Source organism: Ciconia boyciana, chromosome 5, assembly GCF_034638445.1.
Source record: "Ciconia boyciana chromosome 5, ASM3463844v1, whole genome shotgun sequence".
Lineage (NCBI taxonomy): Eukaryota > Metazoa > Chordata > Aves > Ciconiiformes > Ciconiidae > Ciconia > Ciconia boyciana.
In genome coordinates, this window is record NC_132938.1 from 66918501 (window position 1) to 66939191 (window position 20691).

Sequence of the window (20691 nt, forward strand, 5' to 3'; positions counted from 1 at the left end):
TAGAAGCCAATTCTTTATTAAAAGATCTTTTAAGCATTCCAGTACAGACTTATCTGCTCCACTGTAGCTTTGAGTTGATGAAGATGAACAAATGTTTAAAAAAAAAAGGCAAAATGGACACCTCTATAAAATTAAGAAGTAGATGAATTATGGACACTGATTACACCAAACATAAACATCAAACCACAGGAATTATACACAGTCCTAAGGCAAACTATGTAACTAATATATGCAATTGCACTTATGTCTGTAGAAAGTTGTGACACACACTGCTGCCCAAGCACTTGATATCTTGGGTCAAGAGGACACCCCACTGGATATCTCTGCACTGAGAACAGCAGTTTTGGAACCAAGGAATACCCCCCAGAGTGTTGCTCTACCATACATTCGGCTTGTTAGGTGAGTAACCAATGGACCTAGCAGTGCCCAACTGAATTTATTTAAGAAAAATTAATATTAAACCAGTTTCACTGGCATCTGTTGTTTTGTGCTTCTCCCTTAGCTAGAAATCCCAATGCCTTTGACCACAGCACATCTGCCTGCTGAGACAGAAAAGGTCATCTGATACCCTGATCCTGTGGAAGTCAGCAGAAATCCTGTGGTGAGCCTATGCTCCTCACAATTTTCATTTCCTCCAACTATGTAAAAAGCAGTAATAGTGCTGATTTCTCTCCACACCCCCATTCTCAACCACAAACTGTGCTCCATGATTATTCTCCAACTCTGAGCTTTTCAACCAAAAGGGACTAATTGTATTGAGGACCCTGTGTTAAACAAACTGTTGGATCTCATCCCCATTTCAGTCTCTTGCACTATGTTCACCTTCCAGAGAGACTGGTTCTCCTAAATCAAGGCTGCAAATGACATTTTAGCGAGTTCCCTCTACAAAGCACAAAACCCCCCTTTCCCAGTGGTGGAAAGACCAAGCTGGAACTCCAGTTGCAGTCTCAACACCTCTCCTAGTAAATCCTCCAGCAACACAAGGCCCCGTGTACCTTCCATATCCTCACAGTAAAAACAAGTATCTAGCTGGACAGCATTTTCCACCTTTCTGCACCCACAGCCCACCCACAGCAGGAGCAGTGCCTGTACAGTGAGAGACACCACTGCTCCAGGGGGATTGTTCAGGCAAGAAAATACTCTTACCAGATCCAATGGAGTTCAGAATCCATCCCTAAAAAGGCAGGAAAAAAGCAAACACTTGTTACGGTTTGCTCAGTAGGTCACCCTTAATGTTCAGTTCAGTCTGTAATAAACAAAAAAATATCCTTCTTTTCATTGAAACAACAGATGCATAGGAAAGACAGGAAGCTAGAGAGCAAACTCAGATTCTGTTTTGTTTCATTCAAAGTGTAAGATACCTCTAGTGATGCTTCAATAATAAACCTCTCTGATAGGCAACTGCTGTTGTTAGGACAATTTGGTCTTTGTCCTCAAGTTGAAAGGAGCTCTCTGCTAAGCAAGAGAATTTTGCTGGTCCCTGGGGTGTAAAGCTGGTTGCTTGCAGAACTGCTATAAGGCAGCAGGAGGCTTACTGACTAGATAAAAGAAAAACCTAGAAGTACAGCTTCATCACAGCAGAGCAGTACCTAGCTCTGGTGGAGAACCCTATGCCAAGAGGTTTGCTGGCCAGACGTTACCGCAGCACTAATTTGATCCCCTGGTACCACTACAACAAATGACTTCCATTTTCCCCAGCATGGCTTTACTCCACCAACTTCACAGTCCATGTGCTCCAAATTCAGTGCCATACACCTATGTCCCACTCAACACATGAACATGTTGGCAAAGCTCACTCTGCCAACACAGTATCAGTGTCAAAACAGCCCCAAAACTGAAATGCAAGGGCAGGGACTTGCTCTCATGACTCCTCATGAGAAGTGTCAAATGATGAAAAATCCACCACCCAGGAAATTGCAGGTTTTTCCCAACTTAGAGAAAAACAAGGTTTGGTGCAGTTGCCACTAAATATTAGGGGAGTTTACCATCATCTTGGTAGGAAAAAGCAACGTTGTGGTTCAGGAGGCAGAGACCAACAGTCCTGGTAATGGAGTGTTTCTACAAAATGCTATGCTTTTCGAGCTGGCACTCAGTCTTGCCTTGTGCAGCATGAAGTAAGGAATCCACACAAACCAGTGTGAAGGTACCTCTGTTCTTAATGGAAGGGGGAACAGGCAGACTACTGGGCCACTTGGCAAAGCATTTCATCTTCATCAGTAGCTCATTTACTTCAGAATGCAATGCAGAAAACTGGGAATTCCCAGAAGGCTGGGAATAACCTGTGTGTAAGAAATGCATCTCTAATCTCCTGTCAGTTATTGATTCACTTGTGCTTAAAGCAAAATGGCTCATATCTTAGTCTTAGTATGTGCTAATTTATCTGTGAAATTTATTGGTAGCTATACAAAGTGGCTGTTAAATACTGGTAAATTTTCAACTTCAATACAATTAAGTGGTTCCACAGGTAAACCGCACTGCATGCTACTAAACTTTCTCCCATCCATTTTCAGGCACTGCATTTCCATGTCAGGAGACATCCCTGCACTGCAGTATGCAATTCTGAAGTTAGCCCTGCTTTGAGCAGGAGGCTAGGCTAGATGACACCCAGAAGTCCTTTCCAATCTAAGTTTTTCTGTGATTGTATAAAGGCAGTAATAGCAACCACCAATACATCTTTATCTAATAATCTTCTATGTTGTAAAGCTTTGTCTTATCCCTTCCTTTATAAAATTTAAAAGAAGTTATGGATGGATCCTTCCTCTGAGAGGATAACCACTCCATTAGAAAAAATAAAAGCCCCCAACCACTTTTGTTCTCTATGAAATCAGGCATCCAGATACAGATAAAATAAAAAATGCCCCAAAACCTCCATGAAAACTGTCATTTCATGTTACATCTGTGTCTCTGTTTAGAAGCTACTCTAACTGCCAGGTCATTCCTCAGAGCACCTTTGCAGTGTTTTTCATTAGCAGCCTGTATTTAATACCATGTCTTCAGCTTGGCAAGTATCCAGCACTGCTCAAAAAAAATAAAATCAATGTGTACTTGTCACAAACACCCCCAGCACCCTTGATATCTTCTGTCTGGATAGATGGCTAGCCGGCCAAACAGAAATGAGCAGCATTTGGAACACGACAGTGTCAATGGAGCTTGTCCAAATCCCTGCAGCATTGCTCAAGCCTGTCCGACACTTGATACCAAAGCCACCCCCACAGCAACTCCCTCTCCAGAGCTTGACTCTAACCCTTCACTGTGCCCAGAGTAAGACTGCTGCATGCTGTAGTTAACCCTTTGCTAGAAACTATCAGACTTGCTGTTTTAGCAGGTCACTTCTTTGGCAGTAGAAAGGCTGTCAGCTGTTCATGCTGCAGCGCAAACCGGTCATAACCACACTCCTGGAGCAGCTCTCTGAACCTCTGTCAGGTGCAACCTCTCCTCAAGTGCTTGGGAGAGGCTGCATTTTGCTATTTTTGCCACAAATGGGTTGTGGGAATCTTCAGACTTGCCACAGACTGAGAACCTGCTCTCACTGGTAACAACTAAAAGTGCCCCTCTGCCTCAGGTAAGCAAGGCTGAGTCCAGGACCACAACCAGCAAACATTCTGACCTCAGGTGAAGACTGAACCCCAGCCCTGGGGAAAATCTGGGGAGAGAAGGGATTATTATTGTAAACTAGTGATGCGCTCATTTCAGAGGCCTGGGCAACAGCATCCAATACAACAGAGGTTTACATATACCAACTCACAAGCTCTTTGTACTTACAAACCAAATATACACATTATATACACCAAGTGATGGGACAAAACCAGCGTACTCTCTAAACACCTAGTACTTAATGCTGTCAGTAGAACACTGTGCTCTGCTGAGTGCTGCTAGGCCTTCGACCAGAGGCAAGGAAAAACATGCGGAATGACTGCCTAAGGTGTAACCCTGGGCTAAAAGAAAACGGCTAAAAGTAATGAATATGTGTACATCAAACTGGAAAATAAGAATCAGGCCAGGCATCTCAGAAATATTTTTCCTTATTGCAAGGCGATTTAATATCAGGCAACTTCTCTTTCACTTTTTTTTTTTTTTTTTTTTTTACAATTGTGCTGTTAGAAACATCCACAGAATGAAAAATATTGTGGCAAGTCTGAGAAGAGCCCAATTCTTCTCTGCCCGTATTTCATTGCACCAGGGTGACTCAGAGGCCACAAGAACTGCACACCTGATGTGGAGCGGAGGAAGAAGGTCTGAATGAAGCACGCTGGGACTGATCTTCACCTGCTGCCAACACATCACCTGCAGTCCGTGTCACAGCAGCAATACAAGCTGGCTCAGAGCTCTGGTCCCCCCTGGCTCACTGGACACAGACTTCCTCCGGAAAGGGAAGTGGAAATGCTTCCTTTAAGGACAAAAACTACCTTCTGGTGTCTGAATATCTGACACCTACTAGAAACAACACCCAAAACTTACAAAAATTACCTTATGTTTCTATAATGCTCTCTCCTTTCTCTAGCTTGCTTGCTTTGGGCATTTTACAGCTCCCTGTGTACCATGAAGACACACAGGAGATCATGACTAACTGAAAGAAACCTTTAGCAGAGGGCAGGAAAATCCTCATATATTTATGAAGAAATAAACTCTTACACATCCAAAGAATCTTGATTAGTAAACTCTTTGAAATTAGCTGGTTTTATTAAAAAAAAATAATTCAAGTTGATGAGAGTCTCTGGATATCAAAAACGTGCAGCTTTTTCCCTCCTCTGTGCTCCTGTCAAGCACTGGCACACCAAAGAGAAGACAGTGCAAGGGGCTGCTGCATAGTCCACAGAGACCGCACAGGCTTTGGACCCAATGCAGAAACATTCCCACCTATCCAACAGCATGTGGCTCCAGCCTGCTCCATCTCCTTGGAGCTAGAGGATCACAGATGATGGCAATGAGAGCACAAAGCCCTGCAAATCAGAACTGTCTCAGGAAGTTGTTTAGCTACACCAAATGCCTCTGGCATCAGAACCTAAACACTTCTGAAACTTCTCTCTTATTTTTCACTTGCTTCTCGTGAAGCACAGGGGAGTTTTGGGTGGCTACACAGCAGAGGAAGACAACAAACCCGCTTTTTGTCTACCTAAGAACACTGTGCGTTTGTTCCCCCGTGTATTAACGTACAAAGAAGCCAGCATGTGGCTCAGAGACTCAGACCTACACAGCTGCCAGGTAACTAAGGGTCCTGGGTAATACAAGTAGGTATGAAACAATTGTGCAACACCTTCGGCCTTAGGTGAAAGCCTAGAGCCTCATCTATGTGAACAAAGTGATGTGCAGAGCTGCTGGGACTACAAACCCAAAGAAATAGCTGCCTCAATGCTAACTGGAATAAACGCAGCAAAATGCGATCAGCTGTAAGCAACAACAGGGCATTACGCACCTAGGGAACAGTGGCATCTTCTATAACACTGGGAACAGAAGAGATGGACAAGACACTGAGTCAACCTATGAACAGATGGATGTGTTCTCCTGTAGCACGTTGTGTCCAGTTTATGGCAGGAAAAGATAGCTGTGGCAGGTCTTCACGCCCACCTCCCGCTGGAAGCAAAACTGCGGCTGAAGGAGAAGTTGATTTCACCATTTTTGTACTTTCCCCATGCTCCAAATGGCACTATGACAACTGTGCTGTTGTCTTCAGTGCCGAATTGCATTGCCTGAGAGAAGAAACAAAATGTCAGTGTCATCATCTTGTTTGGGAAAGGAAACAAGTGTCTGGCTCTACATGGCACAGCATGCCCTGAGGCCCAAGACTTCCTTGCCCCTTCTCAGCCCTGATGCTGTGTTCTGGTATGCCCCAGAGCTTTCCATAGGATATGCCACCATCCAGAACCCTGGTGAGAAACTGACCATTTCTGTCTATGCTGATGACATACTCAGCAAAGGAATAAACTGCAATGACAGTTCCACGCAGTTCAGTGGATCGTGAGCTAAGCAAGTTAATTGAAATGATGCCCAGCAAGGTTGTGGCAAGACCCAGGGTAAGGAAAAGGCCAGCCAGCGGGACTAGTGAATGTCTCAACCAGCATAGTTCAATTCACTTGAATGTGTGGTTGTATACCTGTTTTTTTTAAAACCAAACAAAACAAAAAACAACAAGCATCTGGTGCCAAGAGAAGCCCTGGCATTACCTGCTCAGTAACAACATGGGCAGCTTCAGCAGGATCATGGCACTGGTTAATGAAGTCACAGATCTCCTGACTGTTCACCATGAAGTTAATACCGTCTGTAGTAAGGACCAGGAAGCTGTCGTCTGCATGATGCAGCTGCAATAAAGGCAGACAGTATGCACAACGATGGAGCAAGTGCTGCAAGGCAAAGTAACTGCCTTCATTTTTTTTTTTATGCTGTTGCAAAGCACTTTTTCTGGGGGTACTGTGTGCTCTCCTGCTTTCTGTGCAAGGACTAACTGGAACCCCCAAACCCTCAGCTAGCCGAAGGCTGCCCCTTGAATCCTTGAGCACATCCATCAGCCACACAGACTGTGTTCCCTGTACTGGAGGAAAGCATCTTAAGGTGCTTCCAGTTCTAGGAAGTAGCCCTCTGAATACACTGAGGCCGAAAGACCAGATCCATACATTACCCAGTAAACAAAATGCTTCCTTAAACTGAGAATTTCAAGGAAGACATGATAGCACTGCAGTAATCTCCTTAAGCCCCTCAGGCCTAGTGGATGGTGTTTAATTAGGACCAACTGAATATAAGTTTCCTGGGCCCTGGGAGGTGCACTGGGGAAAAGTATCAAACAGAATATGAGCTGAGAGGAGAGCCTTCCTGCAAAAGTGAAGGCAACTGTGCTGAATGCCTTCTGGGTGGTTAATTTGTTTTCTGGACAACTACAGAGCTATGATACAATGCATGCAACTGCCCTTTCCTCCTCCCTTCCTCCCAAGTGTGCAAACCTCAATGTATTCTACTTTTTTTGATGACAGCCTATCCATATCCCACGTAGTTCTCAGTGATGGTTTTATATCAGCATTAACCTCAAAATTATTCATTGACCACAAGTCCCAAACAGACTAACACCTTTGTATTTCAGTAGTGGATATCACACGTTATCTTTCTTCCCTCATCCTATATTGCACTGTGACAAATGGGATATAGAAGTTGATCTGTCTGAATTTAGTATCAGGGCCAGATTCTTTTCTGTCCTGTTAGTGTTAATCTGAAATGACTTAATCAGAATTGATCTCCATGTACTTCACCACAAATAAAAACCAACGCTTGGCCATCAGGTTTCATGTGGGCACATGTCACGTGGGTACCGCCACCTGCACCAAATACCTATGATGCCCCTTAGTCCGAATGTTGCTGTCCCTGTTAACCAGACCTTCTTTTACCTGAACCCTTTTTGTTTCTGGCTGGGCTATCACACCACTGTTTTTAAGATCCAAATCTCCTATGCTCCGCGTCATTGCAAGTCTACCATTCACATGAGGTTGTCCCAAACTGTTCCAGGCAACGAAGCCACCGCACTTCCTAATCCTGTCCAGAGGCACAAAAGAAAAAGTGAATATAAGTTACTGCTTCACACCATTACCCCTGTCTCTATCTGCAATTTCTGTCACTAGCTACTGATACAGAATGGGGTACGGAGGACTTAAGCTGGGAGACTGAGGGTTGGCTTTTGCTGTTTGAAGGGCTCCACAGAAGGGATGTGGCTTGGCAGGCTGAGTCCTGACCTGGGAACCATAGTGCATTTCTTCAGGTCTTGTCTCTAACCTGGAAGTCTTGGACAAGTCTGAACCATGTGGTCACGGCTCTGTATCATGTCCTAGCTATGCTGATCTTACTGCCAAGACAGTTTAAGCTCATGCAGGGCTTTCCACGTCCCCAGTCCTCTAAATGGAACCAAATGAATTAACTGGAGCTGCGCCGCTTTCTGCCAGCTCAGAGGTGGTCTCGGGGCGTTATGTTCAACTCTGCTTTCTTCCAGGCCCAACCCAGCAGCAGAACACAAGCACATCCTGACCAAGGCCATTCCCTGGGAAGCTACATCATCAGCTGACAGGTACCTTTCCTTCTCCTCCTTTCTTTCTGGAGTATGGTCAATGGTGAGTTTCATGGCCTTTCCCTTTCGACACAGCAGAGCACGACTGTCTCCCACACTTGCCACAACCAGCTCAATACCATCCCGGAGCAGAGCCACTGTTGCAGTGGTCCCAGAGTTCATCAGAGTGGCTATAAACATCATATCAAAGAGAGAGGTTTTAGCACTGCCTGGAAGCGTGGGACCATTTATAACAGCAACAGTTTCAATTGGTAAAATGAAGACAACTTGCACTCTATGTTACCAGTAAGTAACTGCTTTTAAGTTTAAACTAAATCTACAGATAAAAAAAAAATACAGCAAACATGCATGCATCTAGGACTTTGGGGAGAGAGAGGAAGTGGAAAGGATAAGTATTTCTGTGCAACAACATGGCTCCATGCAAAGAGGGCAAGTGGAATAAAAGCGGTACAAGGTACAGTGGCTTCCTTTCAGCTTGTAGCACATAGTTTTTCTGTCCCACTAGCTCACCTCAGGTTACAGGGTTATCGTCTTTATCCCTGGGCACAGTGACTGCATGGGTAGCCCACCATAAAGCTGATGGCTCTTCCCTTTGTTAGGTGGTGAAGTGGGCAATTGAGTAATAGTAATTGTAGCTCCACATAGTTGTTCACCAGAAGAGAGACACTAGATCGCTCCTTGACCCCAGTCTGTGGGGTCCTCCCCTTGCTGTCAGAGTTGTTAAAGTCTCCCGCTGCTTCCCCCAGCCCTGCCAAGAGACGAAGGCTTCAGCCAGCAGGCCAATGGCTTTTTTCAGAAAGGGATGCTGTTCCCTTCCGACTCTCTCAACTTGCTGGAGGTCCCAGCGCAAAGGTGAAGCTGGATTCTGCCTTGCCTTGTGCCTGCAAACCGATGCAGTCAGCTGGCAGTGGCTCTCCGGGCAATCTGCCCTGGGCACTGGTGGGATCACTTGACAGGGGTATATCATGACTGCTTAGAGAGCAAAACAGCCCTAGCTACTGTCTTCCTTCTCTTACAGGGTAAGGGAGTGAGCTGAGCTGACTATGTTCAGGGACCTGGTTGGATTAACTGGTATAAGTAAATTTAAGGGCTTCTCATTTCAATTGCTACAACGCTCTGGAAAAAAAAGAAGTGTTTGAAAAGGAGAAATGCAAGTCTGACTATTTCAGAAAAGATCTGCAGTTTTATCTGCAGTGAAGGAAATGCCAGAAGAACTGTCCAGCTTTCCTTTTTTGTTCGCTTTTTGAAGAGAGAGTCCCATTTTACAGTTAGTATCTTCCCTTCCTGCAAATTATGCAAAGGTAATCCAGTGAGAGGTGCCTAGAAAGCAGTAACTCCTGCTGACTTGAGCTATTACAGTAAAATGTCTGGCCAGGACAAGCTATTGCCCAGAACACATTTGCATTCACAGCCAATGCAAATCCCCTTGAAAGGCCCTCTGTAGGTCTCCTGCATTCTGGGATTTTCCAGTTTTTCCAGGTTTTAAAAGCAAGCCAGTTTGAGAGGGGTTTTGGTCTGACTTAGGAGTGAGAATCCCCAGTTATATATTCCTGTTTTCACATGACTAACAGTTAAAGACCTTTCCACCACCGCTTCTGCAGAGCTCAGCTACAACTACAGGCACTTCTACCTCTGGCCCTGCAGCCCTGACCCCGGGGAGGTGGGATGGTACTGAGACAGGACTGCATGTTTGAGCCGGAGGAACGCCAGCCAGCCCTATCTCTGACCAGCTGCCAGCAAGCTGCATACACGCAGCATTGACACCCTATGTACTACGGAAACAGAAATGAGAGTGCTCTGGGATCATGGCAACCCCTTTCCCCAACCCTGCGAGGTCTCAGCACCCCATCAGTAAAACAGGGTTGGGAGTAAATTGAAGTGCACAAAGCCCTGAAAGATGCATTGAGCCTTGTTGTGCAGCAAAAGCAGTGAGTTGATGAATCCAAAAAAATTCACAAAACAGTCTAAACTAAGCTTGTGTTATTATTTAAAACAGGTATTATTACTGCAGTGAGGACTTGGTTTAGCTATACACTTAAACAACATGTCAGTAGTGATCAACAACCACGGTGACCTAGGTCACATCTTGGACTACATTATGGCTGCCATGCAGGCTACAATATTCAAGACTATTTAGATGCCGACAACTTCTGACTATTCAGGTAAGCACTGACATCCTGTTTCTAATTTGAAGCAAGGACTAGTCCAGTGCAGGCTCACTTTGAGGCACATTATGAAAGTAAGATTCTAACAAGCACCAATGCTATTAGAAATTTTAGTAGAACCAGTAAAATACCTGTTTTAGCCAACAGTTAAAAGAAGTGAAATGAAGAACCTACGTAAACTACCTTTTTATTTCACAGAAAATACATTTTATTTAGACATTAAAATTAATGCAGAACTGCTGCTACTCTCCCATTTCATTCCTTGGTTTTGGAACTATGCTGACAAACACAAGCAGTTTCTGAAAAAGTTAAGATCCGTAGTCATTAATTCATAAATGACTGGAAACATTTGGACATTCAGGTGAATCTGCATCTTTCAAGTGCAAACTCTCAAAGCCAAAAGAGCTGCTATCACAAAGAACAAGTCCAGATATTGTCCAGAATTGTGGTAACGGTCATAGTGACTTGAGCTGTATGTACGTTTATTAGTTAAACAGCACTCCTAGAAAAATAAATGCTGCTCATGCTCTCTTCCTTGGAACCAGGTCATGATCTGGGTAGGGGTGCAAGAACATGGATGCAGCTAGACTACACACATTATGCGATTTCTAGCACAGCTCAAAAACACAGGAATGATGATGGGATAACATTTCTAATGCTTTACTACAACTGCTGCTAGGTTATTTATCAAAATAAGTTGCATCAGCATATATATTGGTTTTAACAATTAAAGAGTTTATTTTGTTTTCCTAACAATATCACTATAAAACTAAGATCTTTCAATAGGTTCTTAACACTCACTGGACAACTTTTACTGCAAGTCATCTCAACTAATGTGACAAAGAGGATGTGGGAACCTTCCAGTAGTCCAGGCTAGGAACCGCTGGACTCCTTCACCTGGGACAAAATTAAGCAGATCTCTCTTTCCACTGAAGCCCAGCATATAGTGTCCAGGGCCTCCAGTTCTAGAGCTGCTGACCAGGTACAGTGTCTGCCACAAATAACACGCACACAGAGGCAAATAGGAAATTCACCCAGGGACTTTGTTCAAACAAAATAAACCTGCAACACTGGAGATGAAAGAATAAGGGCTGCAGAACAGGGGAAGCAGTCACTCTTGGTTTTGCCCGCACTGTCTTTTGCAGGTCATATAGGAAGTACTTGAGGCTTACACATGCATCTTTGGCCACAGATAAATCAGCCTTGGTATTTCTGGGGCATTGCCACCATTCTCACCTTCTCGCTAAAACTGTGTGACAAAACCAGTTTAAATTAAGCCAAAATAAAAGCTACATTTTTTTTTTCCTGTGGAGGTAAGTAACCAACCAACAAATCAAAGAATTGTATCAATGCTCGAGGGCCAGCTGTCTCATATATGGCAAGAGTGGCCACTCTGAAGAACATCTTCAGTACAGAATATGGCCCAATCTGTTTCCTCAAGGTAATTTATTTATTTTTATATGTATGTTTACATGTAACAAAAATGGGGAGTTCAAACTGGTGCCAACTAAAATGGGGCCATCTTAAAGGCACTGAATAGAAGAATATGAATTGTTCTGACCCATGGGAAAATATGCAAAATAAACACCCCTTTAATATTGTAATTAGTATCTTCTAACTTGATTACATAATAATCAGGGCCTAGGGATAAAAAGGTTGCCTTTGTAACATTGATGGATTATGAAATACTTAAGTACAATTTCTGCAGCTCTCCCTTTTCTTCAGTGTTGCAGGTTAACATATTCAAAGAAATAAAAATCATATGTTTGAATGGTAACTTAAAAAAAACAAAACCAAAACCCACTACTTTAATTTAGTTATTTTTAAATAACTTTTGCTGTTTGCTCAGCATAGTAAGATTCCTGGAGTGCCTTCCAAACATAGATACATCAGTTAATACCAGCTATGTTTTAATAAGATGGCTATTCCAGAAGTGAGTGGCCAATGTGATTAGAGTTGGATGCACTGAACATGGAGGTTGATGGAAAGACTCTCTATTGTTTTCTCTGAGTAGTGGATCGCAGTGAACAGAAGCAGTAGCAGTACCTTGCAGGACTGCACTAGGCCAGGAGAGGGTTTGTCTTACATTTCTCCAGAGAGATGCTCAAATTTCCTCAAGCACACGATTCACTTCCTTATTTCTGTCCTTGCTGAGCAAAGCTATTCAGCCTTTACATTTTAGTTTTTATGGCTGGTCAAAAATACCAGAAAATTCTGTCCATCTGTGTTAACAGTTGTCCTGTGGATAATGACATGTGGATAATATTGGACATGAGCTTCCTTTACTGTGCCCTATACCTAAGTTTCACAGCGATTTAAAAGTGACTGGATATATTTAAATGCATGAAAGTGAATGAAAATGCATTTTTAAAGAGATATCAAACATGGCTCAGGCATATTTCTAAGCTGTTAATGATTACAAAGGATTTAGGTGGAGGACAGATTATCCCAGATCTGCCTACAGCAAGTTTCTTATGCTTTTGTGTGAAACAACAGGTACAGATCACTGGCAGAGGGGATACTGGACCAGTCTCCAGCGGGCCAGTACAGCACTCCAACAGCACTACTGAACTGCACACCAGATACAGTAGCAGTACCTGGAACACATACGTATACCTTTTTTTTATTGAAAGCTCACAGAAACTATTATGCTATCTATTTTCCATCTATAATTTCAAATATTCTATAATTGTAAAGTGACCTACAAAGCACCATGCCCTTGAAGGCATAGCTAGGTGCTCCAATAAGGCACATCTGTAGTCCAGTTAAATTTGTGCCATTCTATGAGGTTTTTACCCCTTAAATAGTACTATAAACAGTGCCTCAAACAAAATCCACGCAATTTTGGCTACAGGGATTTGTCCCAGGACTTATGTTCCTTCAAACACCCAGGCACACACTTTCAAAGCTGGTCATGTGTTAGTGAGACCTGGACATCCTGAACATGCACTGGTTTTTTTGCAGATACAGTAAAAGGGGTGAACCCTGGCAGGATCATCTACTGGGACAAGACTAAGCTATTATTTTCCACTTTGTCAGCCTATGGCCAGGTTTCAAAAGGAGGTCAGTCTTGGGGAGCATCTAGCATACCCCAGATACCCGGTGTTACACAACCGGACACCATTTTCAAGATACTTTAGCAACAGTCTTGACTAGTCACATCTAGAATAGCCACAATTAATCAGAAGTTTTGCTGGCAAACTGAATCAGTTTGGAAGTAGGCTTCTAACATGGATACATGCCAAGCATTGAAATTTTATGTAACTTTCAAAACAGCAGCAACAACAACAAAAATATCCACAACAAGCAGTCAACATAGTATTGAATTATTTTAACAACAGATATGCAAAAAGTTTAATTAGTTCAGAAATCCACACTTGTTTTTGCACCCTGTTACTTCACTCTTTGCCTTATAGCTTGGTTTTCAGCTGGGCAACCAGTCAAGAGCACTGGGCACTTTTAGATCCTACTGGCTCCTGCAAGAGCTTGCAGGTGCTCAGCCTACCTGAGAAAGAGTGAGTGCTTGCCAGAGTGTGGCCCCTGTGGATGTTTGACAATACTTTTGCCCTCTATTTTGCTTGACCTCGAGCTTTTTTAATGAAGAGGGTTTGTCCAGTATCTTAGTAACTGTTACGTAAATTTGCTGGCATTTGCATTATATTTCATTAAGCAGCACCAGTTAGTTAAATGATACGAAAAAAACCCTATAAGCAGTTCCAAAATGCTCAGCTTGCTGCACAACTTGTATGTCAAATATTGTTGTTATCCAGTTCCTTAAGTCTCATGTACGAAATGCTATAATCAGAAACTGTTTTCAGAATAACAGAATAATATACCAAGTACAGTTCCCAATCCTTCTCCTCAAGGAGCTGCTCTGACACTTAACAGAGGTCACTTCAATGAGCCAAACCAAGAGCTGTCCTACTAACAAAGGGGCAGGGAGGGGGACAAATATAACAGACCTTCATGTTAATGAAAATGAAAGGTCCTGATCCAGTGAAGCACATAAGCCTGTATTCAGACAGTTTCTTGAATTTGGGCTTTTATGAAAACGTATTTGCAAGGAGGCTCTCAAATAAAAAGCACATTTGCTCTACTGATGTGGTTCATGAGCTCAGTTAAAACTCACCCCATAGGTCAAAAGTGACTCTGGACTTTTTTACCACACCATTATTTTTTTAAAGGATTTCAATATAAAAAAATAAAATGGGATGTAATGGGGAAATGAGCTTTACAGATTTAATCCCCTTTTTTTAAGGGCTGCATTCCAGGACTTAAGACTTTTTTTTCTGATACCCCTGATACCTTAGCTTGTACCAGGTAAGAGGAATGGCGTGTATCCCTCACAGTGCTGCCCTCACAGTCAGGCTACCTGTCCTGCCAGGAAATGTTTGAGTCTACCTAGATTCATCTAGCAGTTAAAGTGCAGGAAGACACTCCATTACTTGACTGTATTCATTCATTGCTTAAGAAAACTAGCTTGAGAATGCAGTATCACTTCAGTCTCTAGAGGGCTTGCTGCTTTCAAGTCTTTCTTGGAGAGAAAGCCTTTACACTTTCTGTTCTTCTGAAACGACGTCAGTCATCATTTTGCCAGCACCTGCACCCACACTGGGACAGGTTTTGGGTTTTGGTTTGTTTTTTGTTTTGTTTTTTTGTTGTTGTGGGTTTGTTTTTTGTTGATTGGGCTTGTTTGGTGGGGGGGGGGGGTATTTTTGTTTGTTTGTTTGTTTTTTTAAGACTGGCTAAACTGACTCTTAAAATTGTATCTCTTGGCTGAGGAAACTCCTGGGACAGAACTGGGATGGGGACCTCTATCTCCCTTCCCAAGTTGCTCTCTACAAGCTCCCATTGCTGGAACTGGAACTTCAGATACACTTAGTCTCTAGACATACGTACAAGAACTTGATTAACAGCCAGGACTAAGGAGTCTAAAAGAGCTGGTGCCAGCTTTACCACAGCCAACCTTGTTTTCCTCTTCACTGCTTTTTTCCCCTTTCACACTCAGCTACTCCTGTGATTCTGTTTGTGCAGAAGCAATATCAATTGTATTAATTTTGGCTTACATTCCTCCTCAGGTGCAGCAGCCAAGTTAGAAAGGGGAACTTTTGACACTGTTGCTTAACCTACAGGAATAACAGCATTAAAAAAAAAACAAAACACCAAAAAACCAAACACCAAAAACCCCAACCAAAAAAAACAAACCACCCCCCACCCCCCCGGTTTCTCACACAGTAAAATTACGCTCCTTGCAAACCTAAATCCCTCTTTGCTAACTAACTTGACAAACACTTTCCTTGACAGAATCATGTTAAGAGAAATTAACTGATGATGATGCTAACATTCAGATTAATAACTCCCCCAGCAAATTTGATTTAGACTTTTTACAGCTTTTTCATTTTAAGGAGGTAAAGCATAATTGTTTCATTTGCAGTAAGCGATCAGAGCAAAATCCTACATTAGGTAAAACTGTTTTCAAGCATTTTTCTGGACATTTTACTACAAAACTACTGAGCAAATAAGAAAAACCTTATTCTCCACACCCATATGAGTAGATTATTTTTTTACCTACCATCAGCAGACAGATGAGCATGCCTTTCATATGCTTTGTTTATTTCTAGAAAAGCTTTGTTCAAAACATTTTCCAAGTTCTCCTCCTCAGCAAGAAATTCTCTGGAAACAAACAAGCAAACAAAAAATTAAACTTCTTTCCAAGAAGTATACATCTTGATCAGTCTCTTCCATAGCCTTATCTCCTCCCTCCATGCATTGAATAATGCTGGATTTCAGTGAAAAGGTAATATGATTTTACTAATGACCTGCACTGGAAGCATAATCCTATAATTTTGCAAATAGATAAAATTCCTCTTCCAACACCCAGGCATGTGACACAGATACAGAAGAGTAAGCAAGCCATAGGTCAGTGATCACAGTGACCCCGTCTGAAAACAGTCAATTCACACTCTGTGTTCCCAGTCCTTTCCTGGAAGGTGGGTACAATCATATTTTCTTCTCTTGTCTTTGCAGGCTTGCTCAATGAGGCAGGCACCATACAGAATAAGTAGTTCATAGCATGTCCCATGTAACAGACTGCTCCAGTCCAGTGTTCCTGCTGTCCCGTTGGGCTAGCTGGCTATACAGCTAGGAGGATTAGCAACAGTGTATGACCCACCAGCTCCCTTTCAGTCCTAAGGAAGGAATCTCTACTGTAATTCATTTGACACGCATTCACTTGATGCACACTTACTTAATATATTTTTCCATGTACTTATCACAGAAGTCTGCTGCTGCTGCCCCGCCATGTCCATCATATACTGCAAAGTATAGGACATTCTCTGTCAGCTGAGCATAATCAAACCGGTCTTCATTTTCCTTACGCTTTCCGATATGGCTAGCACAGCCCACGTTGGCCAGGCTGACTTTTGGAATCGGCTTCCCATACTTTATGCTTGGTGGGAGGAGAATAGGTTCATCAATGCGATTGTCCCAGATGCCAAAGGTGTCCCATGTGGTAGGTTGCCCGCTCCCGTCTGGATCAAAGCGGGAAGCACGGCGCTCGGAGGTGGAGCTGTAGCACACAGCTGTCAGACGCTTCTCGTCTTGCAAAAGGCGGGATGTCAGCACAGCTCTCCTCCTTACTTGATACCCTCCGTTTCGTACCAAATTAATTAAAGTAGCTGTTGACATAACTTGTCTTCACAGAGATTCGTAGGAAAAAAAGATCAGGAATAAAAGATACACGGCTGCTGGAATGTCTTCGAGAACAAAGCAAAAACTGATCAGGAAACAAGAAGCACAGGAAAGGGAATTTTCAGTTACATCATTCAGGAAACAACGTCACCCTCAGAGCCCGCTAATCATGCATAGCGCAGCACTGCCTAGAAGAAACTACAGCAGGATCTGCATGACTCAATCCTACACAGAGAAACAATCCTACACAGACCAGCCCACTTCTAATAGTGAGTACTGCAGACAGATCAAGGTAAGGCATTTCTGATGGTCACCTGCATAATGATATCCTGAATTTTCCAAGGTTGAAGAGGTTGTGATGGAGCAAATGAGAGCGATAATGACTTTGCTCCATGTCAGCAAAAATATGAGTATGTGAAAATATGAGGTAAGGTCATGAAAATGAGCTTATCATGCATGCTCTTCAAACAGTTGCTGAAACATCCGTGCTGTGGTTTCCAGGGGGGAAGGCGGGAGAAATATATTTGCTTAGATTTCAAAGAGTTTTTTCATCTGCACATGATACTTGGTTCTGTCACATTTATTGAAGACTTGAACAATACTTGTCACAGACCTGTGAAGTGAATTGTGATTTTCTTAGCCTGTCTAAGAATGACCATTAAGAGTGTATCCATGGACATACACAATTGCACACACAAACTTCCCCCAAAAAAAGCCTGTGCAGCTCTCTGCTGTTTTGTCTGTCCTGAAGTTCTCTGCTACATAACCCTGAAATGGGCTCCCTTGGCTAACACAGGCAAGCAAGATCTTCTGCTGGCTTCTCAGACCTCTTTTCTAGCTCACATAAATTAAACACACCACTTGGCTCAGCACAGACAAAAATTCACTAATGATGATTCATCTAGCATGCTGAAAAATGTAGAAAGATTGGCTTATTTAACCTTTTGTAGAGTAACACCCGACTTGATGAAAGTCCAACAGGCTGGGGTGCAGTTTGTAGTAAGCCCATGTTGTTGTACCAGAGTAATTTGAACTGGACCATCAGATCATTGTAACTAACCACACTAAATTTTAAGTGAGGGATTTCTAACTTAATCACTCGAAGTTTGCTGAGAGCAAAATTATGAGTGAAAGGTATTATATGCCACAATAAAGGAATTAAAAATATGCAGGCTCACAGTGAATGCGGGGGCAGGGGGGAAGACAGCAGGGTGGCCTGACATAATCGAGCAGCAAAGAGCAATGCATGTACCCCAGAGACGCTGTAATTCTGGGCTGGAGTGCCTTGCCATTGTACTTTCCCCATGCCAATCACAATTGCATCTGTAGATCTGAAATATTTGTTAAAACTACTTTTTTAAATTACTAGGCAAAATCTGGGTGCTTGCAAAAACACACTATCAAAGGTATCTGAGTAAGTAGTTGCTTTAGTAGAAAATGGCTGTGACACGAGCTTTCTGGAGGCCTCCATTAAACTTGCTGTTCACAGCTCAAAGCATGTTGCTTTAGATGTGCTCTTGGTTTACCTTTCATGCAATTCTTGGATGAAGAAAGGTTTCTTTACTTAGCACTTAGAGAGTAACTGTCAACTTGTTAAAAAGCCAAACACACTGCAAATCACTGTTGTTGCACCAGACCAATGTGGGCTCAGCCACCAGGTAAGTGGAACTGACCGCTTGGAATTTTAAGATTTTCCATTTTATTGTAGGGTGACGGCAACATCAGATCCTTATTTCAGTATACTTACAGGTATTTAAAAACTGATTTACTTTCTTGAGTTGCTTTTACTTTTCTGTTACCCTTGACTCATAACAACAGTATGTTAACTTCCTTCTGTGAAACACAGCACAACCAAATTGAAAGCCTGCCAATTAACAAAACCCACACTTGGTTTCACTTCTGTCAGCTTGAAAGGAGAACGTGAAATGTTAGCTATATTTAGTTTTCCCTGTATCCACAGCATGAATCAGAGGATTAATCCAAAATCCCAAGCTAATTAATGCATTTGTTCCATATCAATTTCAATTTTCAAAAGGCCTTTTTTTCAAGTAAGTATAAATACTGACAACAGTTTGGCTTTTCAAGTGTCTCTGCAAGTCAGGAGTAGGAACCTGATCTTTAGTTTCTGTGATGTAAATAGTTGCACTTTCAGCTGGACATATAACAGTCTGGGCTTTCCTAACTGGTACGTTTGCAAACATAGCGCAAGTCCAACTGTGCAAAACAAGACCGAGGTATTGGAAAGGGGGGCACTGGTGTTAAAGCCAAAGTCCAAGACAGTTGTAGGTGGAAAGCTGTTTTGAGGTGCTCCATCTGATCCTGTTAATCTGTACACATTTAACTTAAAGAAATAGCTCCTGCAGATAGACACAGAAAGACAATGCTTAAAGCAAATGAAGGGAGCGATTAAACTGTAGTTCAACATGCACGATGCCCCTTTTACAGCCTGACTGCTGCTTGGCAGATGGAAATTTTCCAGACTGTGAGAAGACAAGGGGGAAAAAAAGAAACCCGGAAGAAAGGGAAGGCATGCCTGCTGCCCCAGGGGATTCAAACATATTTAAAAAGGAATTTAAAACTCTGAACACGTATAAGTGCACTTGCCTTGCATGCTTTCCAAACCCCACAGATGTGGGCAGTACTGTATGTTTCTGTATGTTAAGCTCGTCTTAAATCAGAGGGTTTTTTAAATCTGTGACAATATAATCTCACCCCCTGCCTGGATAATAAACTGCACAGACAGCAGCAATTTCAAGAGGTTTCTGCTGCTATTTACTAATTACAAATTAGTACACGACCGACTGAGCGAGCTAGGACGGGTTTATTCTATGTACACAAAAGCTGTGCCGTTACTTTAGGCAGCGCCGTTTGCGCCTCTGAGGAAAAGACTGATGTAACCAGCACAGATCTCGTCTTTAATGCAAGCCCCTCCGTGAGGGGAGAGATGTCTCTGCTGCAGCCACTTCCTCCCGGCTGCGGTGAAGGGGTCGGCAGCGAGACAGGCGGGCAGGCCAGAGGCTACTCCTCACTTCTCCGCTGCCGCCTTCCTGCGCGGCCTAGCGGCCGAAGCGCGGGCCGGGACCCACCCCCGGCCGCCACACCTAAGCGGGCAGACAGAGCAGAAACCCCGCGCAGCAGCCGCAGCTGGAGGAGAAGGAAACGCAGAGAAGCGAGGAAGGCGAGCAAGCCCCAGCCCGGCGAAGCAGCCCGCGGTGCTGCCCCGGCGGCCGCCCGCCCGGAGACCGATAGTGCCCGTTTGTTTCCCTCCTCCCGCCCGCTGTTCCGCCGCTGCTGGCGTTCCCCTGCCGAGGCGCGTGAGACTGCACCTGCCACCGCCGCCGGAAGGGACCGGTGTCGGTAAGCGGGAGCGGAGCGCGCCTCCTTCCCAGGGCAGGCTCGCTGCTACCGCCGCGCGGCCCGGCCCCAGCCACCGCCCGGAGCCCCGCACCGCCCATCCCGCTCCCCGCGCCGAAACGGGCGAACAGAGGGAGAAGTTTTAGAGCCCTGGCCCCCCGCCCCGCTCCCCGCCGCGGCCGGGGGCGCCCTGCCCTACCCCCCACCCCAGGCCCCGGGCAGGCTGCGCCGTGAAGGGGCCCCGGCGCTAAACCTCGGCGCGGCCGCGGGGCTGCCTCAGGGGACCGGTCCGGGAGAGAAGCGGCGGCCCTTACCTCCTTCCGCGCCCGGGCGGCCGGCGGCGGCGGCGGGGAGCTGCGCCCCAGCGGTGCGAGATCCGCGCCTCCCCTGAGCGAGGCTGCCGACGCGCGAGCGCCGCTGCCGCCCGCTGGCTTTTCCCCC

General features: G+C 44.1%; 1 protein-coding gene and 1 long non-coding RNA gene across 5 annotated transcripts in view; one reads left to right on the top strand and one right to left on the bottom strand.

Moving 5' to 3' along the window:
- PPM1K (protein phosphatase, Mg2+/Mn2+ dependent 1K) lies at positions 1–20688 on the bottom strand. 4 transcript variants are annotated; one of them, XR_012042780.1, is made up of 8 exons: positions 20565–20688; positions 16454–16981; positions 15779–15879; positions 8046–8211; positions 7371–7515; positions 6162–6296; positions 5414–5687; positions 1–1174 (listed from the first exon to the last, which is right to left on the bottom strand). XR_012042780.1 is itself a non-coding variant. In XM_072863150.1 (7 exons), the coding sequence occupies exons 2-7, from the start codon at positions 16891–16893 to the stop codon at positions 5556–5558; spliced, it is 1119 nt and encodes a 372-aa protein (XP_072719251.1). In that variant the 5' UTR covers positions 16894–16981; positions 20565–20688; the 3' UTR covers positions 1–5555. The 4 variants fall into 4 exon arrangements, 1 of the variants encoding a protein (XP_072719251.1); XR_012042779.1 differs by having other exon boundaries at positions 1–4356; XR_012042778.1 differs by having other exon boundaries at positions 1–4387.
- The window catches only part of LOC140652421 (uncharacterized), a 16102-nt gene continuing 12356 nt past the window's right edge, over positions 16946–20691 (top strand). The window contains exons 1-2 of the long non-coding RNA XR_012042782.1: positions 16946–17188; positions 18605–18645. This is a non-coding gene — a long non-coding RNA (uncharacterized lncRNA). The remainder of the gene's footprint in view (positions 17189–18604; positions 18646–20691) is intronic.

Coding starts and splice junctions, on each gene's coding strand:
- PPM1K (XM_072863150.1), bottom strand. CDS start 16,893: ATGTCAACAGCTACTTTAATTAATTTGGTACGAAACGGAGGGTATCAA. Junction 7,516..8,045: donor AGAAAGGAGGAGAAGGAAAG/GTACCTGTCAGC, acceptor GCCTCTGGACAG/GATTAGGAAGTGCGGTGGCT. Junction 5,688..6,161: donor CCCATGTTGTTACTGAGCAG/GTAATGCCAGGG, acceptor TTCTTCTCTCAG/GCAATGCAATTCGGCACTGA.